Source organism: Penaeus chinensis, chromosome 37 (genome assembly GCF_019202785.1).
Source record: "Penaeus chinensis breed Huanghai No. 1 chromosome 37, ASM1920278v2, whole genome shotgun sequence".
Taxonomy (NCBI): Eukaryota; Metazoa; Arthropoda; class Malacostraca; order Decapoda; family Penaeidae; genus Penaeus; species Penaeus chinensis.
The window spans coordinates 34,020,039-34,028,725 of NC_061855.1; the positions used below are offsets into that span (position 1 = coordinate 34,020,039).

The window sequence follows — 8,687 nt, forward strand, 5'->3', positions numbered from 1 at the left end:
AATAATAATAATAAAAAAAATTAATGGGAAAAATGTAAAACATTTAATAACAGTAATAATAAAATAATATAAAAAAAAAATAGTAATAATGGGCGTAAAATGTTTTTTAAGAGATTATAATACTAATATCAATCCATTGAAATCAACAAGGACTTTTTAACTTTTCTACGCAAAAAGCAAAACAGCCGAGATACACAGATGGGAGGGCTAATGAAAACAAACCGACTCACTGTTTTGTCTATTTGGGGAAATTTAAATAAAGCACTTTAGAGCTATCATCTGTGTGTAAGGGACACAAATGGTTTTATGTAGTAAGAATTCTAAAATAGAAACATAGTAGAAGAGAAATAACAAACATGGGAGGCAGGGAACATGTTCTAACTAATGGGTTACCAAATCATGATACTGCTTTTTTACAATTTTGGGCCCTAAAGGAGCCGATGTTTTTTCTAGGGGCAAAAAAGCATGAAACCCAGAGATTTTACTTGGGGAAAGGTACTTTGTGACGGCCTTTGTGCCCTCACTAACAGCGTGCTTGGCAAGTTCTCCAGGGAGCAACAGCCTGACAGCGGTCTGAATCTCCCGGCTGGTGATGGTGGAACGCTTGTTGTAGTGTGCAAGGCGGGAAGCCTCAGCTGCAATGCGCTCAAAAATGTCATTCACGAAAGAGTTCATGATAGACATGGCCTTGGAGGAGATACCGGTATCAGGGTGGACCTGCTTGAGCACCTTGTAGATGTAGATGCTGTAGCTCTCCTTCCTCCTGCGCTTCTTCTTCTTATCACCCTTGGTGATAGACTTTTGGGCCTTACCGGCCTTCTTGGCAGCCTTTCCGGAAGTTTTGGGTGGCATGATGCTTGTCGTCGTACCTACGGGACGAAGTACGTTTCCCGTACTCACAATTTTCCTTTTATTGTCCAACGCGCGCGCCAGCCTCCCCGTACAGGACCACGACTACTGGCTGATCTGGTGTACACAGAACATGCCAGTTGTCGCAATCTGACTCAGTCAACCGGGGCCGCCTATAAAAGCTAAGCTCGCCGAAATTGCAGTAAGGTAATAACAAATACAATCAAACGCACCAAAAACACAACACCAGGAGCAAGCAACATAAACAAAACAATCATTGAACATCTTCCACCCAGAATGATCAGCAGACTACGCCATATCTTCAATGCAGCACTGGCAACAGGATATTTCCCTGATAAATTCAAACACGCCACTCTCACCTTAATACCCAAGCCAGGGAAATCTACACATGAGGTGGGGAACTACCGCCCCATCTCACTCTTAGAAGTCCCAGGCAAACTGCTAGAGAGGGTAATAACACAAAGACTCATCCCACACCTTGAAAACAACCAAATACACAACAGTAGGCAATACGGCTTTCGCCCACACAGAGGGACTGAGAGTGCCATCGCCCTCGCTTATGAGGAGATTGCTCTCGGTCTCGCTAACAAGCACCAGACGAACGCAATACTGCGAGACGTCAGCAAGGCCTTTGATAAGGTCTGGCATGACGGTCTCAAGTACAAATTAACACAACTACAGCTACCCACACACTTCACGCGCCTTCTCTGTAGTTTCCTGGATGACAGGACTGCCACGATACGCCTGGGAGCCCACCTAGGCACCCCCATCCACCTCAGAAGTGGAGTACCACAGGGAGGCGTCTTATCGCCAACCCTCTATATCCTGTATACAGCTAATCTGCCAGAACCAACACCATACAGCAACTATATTTCGTATGCAGACGATATCACACAGATTATCACACACCCCTCTAAATCACAACACTTCATGAAACGAACAACAGAAAGAGCTATACAGAACATCAACACCTTTGAGCACCACTGGAAAATACAGACAAACATAAACAAATTCAAACTCATACCCATAGCACGTAGAAATTCACAACCAATCACAATCAACAACACCAACATTCCATACACTAACACAGGAACCATTCTCGGACTACAGTTCACAAGCACAGGCTTCCTCACACACGTCAAACACAGAATAACACAAGCACAAATAACACTAACCAAACTAAAACGCTTTTCATGCTGCACACCACAAACAAAACTCAGACTTTACAAAACAACTGTCAGACCTATTCTTGAATACACAGCTATCCCGCTGGTTGCAATATCAAACACACAAAAACTCTGAATGCAATCAGTACAAAACAAAGCACTACTCTGGGTACACGGCGCAACATATCAAGACCGAATTTCCGCAGAAACACTACACAGAATATACAGCATGGAACCACTGAACACACGCATACACAGACGAGGCAAAAACACCTGGGCCCGACTACGCGAACAACAAGACGAACATTATAACAACATCTTTGAAAAACACGCAAACACCCACACAAACCACGCTTGGTGGCCCAGAACACTACCAATCACAGAACACGAAACACCCACACCGATGTACGCACACACAAATACACACACCGCCCCTTAATTGTGACCATGACCATGTCTTTGTTAATTTTTAAGTTGTTAAAGGCTAAAAAAAACACAAATAATAGAAAAAACAATAAAATCAGAAGTTACCCTCAGAATCCCCAAAGGATTGGCTAAACCATGTTGCACAGCGCCTAAAATAAGGACATCAAAGTGAGCAACCATCGGTCCTGCCAGCTCCCATGCGTGCGACACGGATTAGCCAATCACGGGGGAGAGAGGGCTGGCCACCTTGCCGCCTCTCGAAGCTATAAATTCGGCAGAAGTGTTACCACGGCTTAGGGCTCTCAGGACCACTAGGTCCCAAGGTTTTTGTGCGGGTTTCTTTGTAAAGAGACCGTTTGACACCCCACGCAAAAGACGACCTTGGCCTTGTGTGTATAACTTTGGGTGTTATCACGCTTACCTTACTTTGGAGCTAGTGTTTTAATTGTAGGTCAGAGTACTTACAATTAAAACACGAAGCACTGTGGCAATTGACAGTTTTACTGCGAGGTGCCGGCCGAACATATAAGGGTTCACGCCCGTTCGGCAGGGTTCAACCCCGACCGGCCCTAACACACAAAGACTGTTAATTGCTCAGTGTGCCTCCCTTTTTTTAAACCACTTTCCGCCGTTCCACGTTCCTGTCATATTAGCTTTGCTAGCCTTCCCCCAATTTCCCATCACCATCACCCTTACGCTATGCGATCATGGGTCACATGATCAAATTAACATACTCTGGGGAGCCCATCTCCTGTGAGGTGGCTCTCCAGAAAATCTTTGAAATCACAGAGGTTGCCGTCACGCACTGCTTTAAAGTTCACAACGGTTTTAAAGTTGTTGTAGCCAAACCAGAACAAATGACCCCCTTCCTCTCCTCATCTGGCCAAAGAAAACTCGCTGCTAAGGGCTTTAAACCCACTCCTTCCCCTGAAACCAAGGCAAAATGCACGGTCGTGGCAAAAAAGATCGACAAAACAATCCCGCCACGATCGTGTGAGGCCATTCAGGCGGAAATTACAGCCAAAAACGATGTCACTGTAGTCGACATTTACAAACCTCCTGAATCTCGGATCGTCAAGATCCGATGCTCATCGCCTGAAGAGGCACAGAAACTCATTTCTCGTGGGATCGTGATGTTTAACACATCCGTCCCCACCTATAACATAGAACCTGAGTGCTTCATTCAGATTGATCAATGCCTGAAGTGCTACAGATACAATCACAAAAAACACACATGTACACACGAACAAAGGTGCAGTCGTTGTGGCGAAGTTGGGCACTTCTTCGCCACTTGCAACAAGCCCACCAAATGTTGCAACTGTGAGGGGCAGCACGCCGCCGTCAGCGGGTCTTGCCCTACACGGAAAGAGATACTGAAGACGAAAAGACAAGCACTTAAACAAAACACCAACCCAACATACGCCTCAACAGTTCAACAACCCCTACAGACATCTACACCCATCACCACAAGACCTCCCACGATTCCCCCGAGAACCACAATGCCTCCCCCACCTCAGTTCCCCCAAACCAACACTCTCACACCTGACATTAACACTAAAATACAAACTATACTACACGTAGCTTTGATAGCTGCCAAATACAAAGCACAAAGATTCGCAGACATTGTCCCTGTACTCCTACAAAGAAACAACCTCCCTAACATTGTGATTCCCAGGGAAATCTTTGAAGATGAAGACCTATACATAGCTGAATATCACACACAAACAAATACAAACACCGAGGATAGACCGGCGACCACCACACAACCACAGCCCTCTACCTCCCGCACACACCTACTCCCACAACCACAACCACAACGCCAACCAAAACTAAGCTCACAACCAAATACTACAAAAAACACAAACGAACACAAACGCAAACTACCATCACCACTAAACACGCACAAGAAGAAAGACAAGAAAGACCCACTGCCCCCGGCGACCACCGCACCCCCTCGTGGTCACCATGACAACACCATTCTGGGGGACTCCGATAGCGAGGATAGCCTCCAAATCGACCTCCCTGAGGTCGAAGCGGGGGCTACCTCGCTAGCTGTTCTCCCCGTTGGGGGGAACCTCGGGGGACTAGGAAACATCGGGAATTGGTCCGCCGATTCCCGAGAATTCCACGTCTCCCTCTCTCAGGAGTCCCTCCCGGACCTCGAGGGGGACGGGGCTCGGACTCGTCCGCGGCCTCGGTTCCGGGAGCAGCAAACGCCACGAAAAGTGGGTCAGCGTCAGCTTGACCTACTTTAAATGGCGTGCTGACAATTAGATGAGCTGCCTCCCACGCCAAACTGCACCTGTTCAAAGCCCTTACACACCCTCCTCGCACACACACACGCACTCAGACCCACATTACATACAAATGCACACAAGCTACAGATCAATCAGAATAAAGCACCCACATGGATCTGTACTATGGGCTGGGGACGAGTTGTATCGTCCCCACGATCACCTCACGATCACGAGAAATGCTTCTGTGCCTCTCCCTGGCGCAGGAGGCTATGTAAACAACAACTACAAACCTCGCGTTTTGGTTGCCCGTCTGGGTAGACCATGCCTTCTTCAGGAGAAGAAGGGCGGCCCTGGCCGCGATGTCTTCTCGCCAGACCGAGGCGATGAACAGGGGCCAGTTCCTGGCTTGGCAGCATCATCTTTTCCTTTGTGTGCTTCTCATACTTCCTTCACGTCTTTCACCCATCCTCCTCCCTTGTTTCGTTCGTATTTTTAATTCTTATACTTTTATAAAACTTAAGTTAAAAAAGCTTCGGCGCTTTTTACTATAAACTCGGCACCCGCGCTCTCCACAGCTCGGCCAATCACGCTCCGGCGCGATTGTTGCCGGGTCTCGCGAGCGCGGATGTCGAGCAGCGTAAATTTGCTGCCTATCCTTTTTTAAGCTTTCAATTTTACTTGTGTTCTTGTGTTACATTTTATTAAGTTTTTACGTTTTTTAGTTTTTTTACCATTCATGTTTTAATTCCCCTAGTTTATAAGTACTTTTTATGGTGGATGTTTTCTCCAAAACTCCCCCTTTTAATCTCCTAATTAAAATAACCCCTCTTAAGAGAGCCCTATCCCGTTTTTAACTCCCTTCCCCCACCCTCTCTCTCTCTTCCGTGCGTAACCTCAACCTCGCCCACGCCCCATCTCATCATCCTTCCATAGCGTAAGCGTCCCTCATCCTAATCCTTACCTCAATCTCACTGGTTTCGGATTTCCGACACGTGACATCTGCCGCCTGCACCCTGCCATGACCGCGGCTCCTTTGCCGTAAGGAGTGGCAACGCGCGAGTGGGGAAGGAGATGTCATGGCCAGTGTTGCTAATCCAGGCGTGGTGAGATCGCCAGAGCACGTCTCCCTGGAAGTCCTGCCGCCGACAGAGAGAAATCTCTGCTCGACGCGGGCGTGGGAGATAGCCTCTGATTAGCGATCTCACTCGTATTTCACCCTCGCAGTCTCCCGGTTAGCCGAGGGCGCCACCGTTGCCATGGGCGAGAAGTCCGTGCACGGTGGGGCCCCGATGGCGCCTGGCAGGCCGCCCTCTCCGCTCCCAACCTCCCGTTAGCCGAGTGCGCGCCGCAGCCCGGGCATGTGGACTCGCCGACCCATGAGTTCGCTCATGCCAGGCGAATCCCGCCATGTCAGGGCCACGCGCGCACAGATGGCGCGGGGCCTCCCTCTCCAGCCTTTATCCTCCTTTCTACCTCCCGGTCAGCTATGCCCCCCAACTTTTACCCCGCATGTTGGGTTAAGCCCCGACTCTTTTTTCTCTTACTAAATCATCTTTTCGATCCCCCCCTTTATCCTTCCCCTCTCCCGCCTTCTTTCCCCCCCGGTAACGGGTCTTTTCTTTTAACTTTTACTTACTTTTTACCACGGCTTGTCACTTTGCCCGCCTCGGCCCGCCTCGGCCCGCCTTGGCCCGCCTAGTGGTCGTGGGATCAGTGCCGACGAACTATAGACGGAGAGATTCCAAGGACTGAACATCTTACAAACTTACTACGGACTCTTGACTCGATTGCCTGTGATTATGGGAGTGCACACGTGCAATTGCATAAGGCAGACACGCGAGTCGGAGGACGAGTAAGATGGAGATGTTCTACGGAAGAAAAGGAGAAAAAAAAAAAAAAAAAAATGCTCCTATTAAAAAAAAAAAAAAAAAAAAAAAAAAAAAAAAAAAAAAAAATAATAATAATAATAGCCTTATTCTCAATGTCATGTACCTTGTAACCCTATCGTACTGTTGTTGACACAGCTACCCTTCCATTCATTCGTAATTTATGTTAAGTCAATTCACTTTTGTTCGCTTGCCCTTGTTTTGTTCCGTGTGTTACTGTTTCTGTTCTTGTTCGTGTTCCTGTTCTTGTTTTTTGTTTTTTGTTCTTGCATTTGTTTGCTCTTGCTTGCTTGCATGCTTGCTTGCTTGCTTGCTTGCTTTTTTTTTTTTTTTTTTTTTTTTTTTTTTTTTTTTTTTTTTTTTTTTTTTCACTTCACCATTATTTATATGTAACATGCTCCCTTTTCGTTCCCTCCCCATTGCTAGTCAGACCTAGTTGTCAAAGAAGTCACTCCCCTACGAATGTTATCACATATGCCACTTTATTCGTTTATCGAAACCCATTAGCCACATTAACTCATCTCATCTCATCTCACCCTTTCCCCTCCTGCCTCTGTCTAGTATGTACTTCCCCTTCATCATCCATCACCTACGTTTTTTGTATTACCTCTATATCTCTCGCTCTGCCCCTGGAACTCCCCAGCCTCTTTCTTCTTTGTTTTGCCTTTTACCTTGCATTGTAAAATTAAAAAAAAAAAAAAAAAAAAAAAAAAAAAAAAAAAAAAAAAAAAAAAAAAAAAAAATTGTAGTCATTAGTCTATTAATTTATTCCATTAATCCATTTGCTAATCCTATTTATTTAATAATTAGTCGTTTCTCGTTAATTAGTTCCATATTCAACTCACAAATATGAAAATTAAAATCAATAAAAAATCATTAAACGTTAAAATAAACCTAAAAAAAAAAACAAATACATATATATATGATTATATATATATATATATTAACAAGAAAGAGAGGTGTTTACTTTTAATTTAACTAATATAATCTCACTATTCGTTATGGCCAGCACTTCAATAATCATATAACTCAAATTCAAATACCCCCCCCCCCCCTCCTCGAACCCCAGACATGACCAAGAGATAAAGATTCACCACCATGCAAGGGGCTTTCGCCCCCCTACTTTCATAACCTCTAACTTCCTTATATTTCAACACTTTACCTTCTCCCCCACCCCTCCTTGGATTTCTTCACCTCTTTACTACGTTAATTAATTGCAGTAAGGTTTGTAAAGTACCTAACAAGCAAGCATCATGTCTGGTCGTGGTAAGGGTGGTAAGGTAAAGGGCAAGTCAAAGTCCCGCTCCAGCAGGGCTGGCCTTCAGTTCCCTGTGGGCAGAATTCACCGCCTTCTGCGTAAGGGAAACTACGCTGAGCGTGTGGGAGCAGGTGCCCCTGTGTACCTGGCTGCCGTCATGGAATACCTGGCCGCTGAGGTCCTGGAATTGGCAGGTAACGCCGCTCGTGACAACAAGAAGACCCGTATCATCCCCCGTCACTTGCAGCTTGCCATCCGTAACGATGAAGAGCTCAACAAGCTGTTGTCTGGCGTCACCATTGCCCAGGGTGGTGTTCTGCCTAACATCCAGGCTGTGCTCCTCCCCAAGAAGACCGAGAAGAAGTAAACACTCTTCTTGGTTCTCCCATCTCAACATCGGCTCCTTTAGGAGCCACAGTATCTCCCTAATGAGAAAATTGACAAATCATCATGGTAAAATTATTAATAAATGTCATACCCATAACACAAGCCAGTACAGTTAGCCAACACCCGACTTCATGTTATCAGTAATACATGTACCTCTATACATATACATATAACCATATATATACATGTACATACATAAACAGGTAACCAGACATATACATGTACAAACATATACATATAACCATATATATACATGTACATACATAAACAGGTAACCAGACATATACATGTACATACATATACATATAACCATACATATACAGATAACCATACATATACATGTACATACATATACATGTACATACATATACATGTACATACATATACATGTACATACATATACATGTAACCATACATATACATGTACATACATATACATGTTTCATACATAACATGT

The 8,687-nt window shown here is 45.3% G+C and overlaps 2 protein-coding genes across 2 annotated transcripts in view; one reads left to right on the forward strand and one right to left on the reverse strand.

Annotated features, from left to right (window-relative positions):
• Positions 1–867, reverse strand: part of LOC125045389 (histone H2B-like) — a 25,071-nt gene extending 24,204 nt beyond the window's left edge. Inside the window, exon 1 of the mRNA XM_047642599.1 lies at positions 394–867. Within this exon, the coding sequence (XP_047498555.1) occupies positions 394–852 (459 nt within the window). The 5' untranslated portion in view covers positions 853–867. The remainder of the gene's footprint in view (positions 1–393) is intronic.
• Positions 868–7,819: 6,952 nt separating this feature from the next.
• Positions 7,820–8,259, forward strand: LOC125045424 (histone H2A). The gene has a single exon (XM_047642646.1). It carries the CDS (start codon positions 7,839–7,841, stop codon positions 8,208–8,210), a length of 372 nt encoding a protein of 123 aa, XP_047498602.1. The 5' UTR covers positions 7,820–7,838; the 3' UTR covers positions 8,211–8,259.
• Positions 8,260–8,687: the final 428 nt, after the last annotated feature.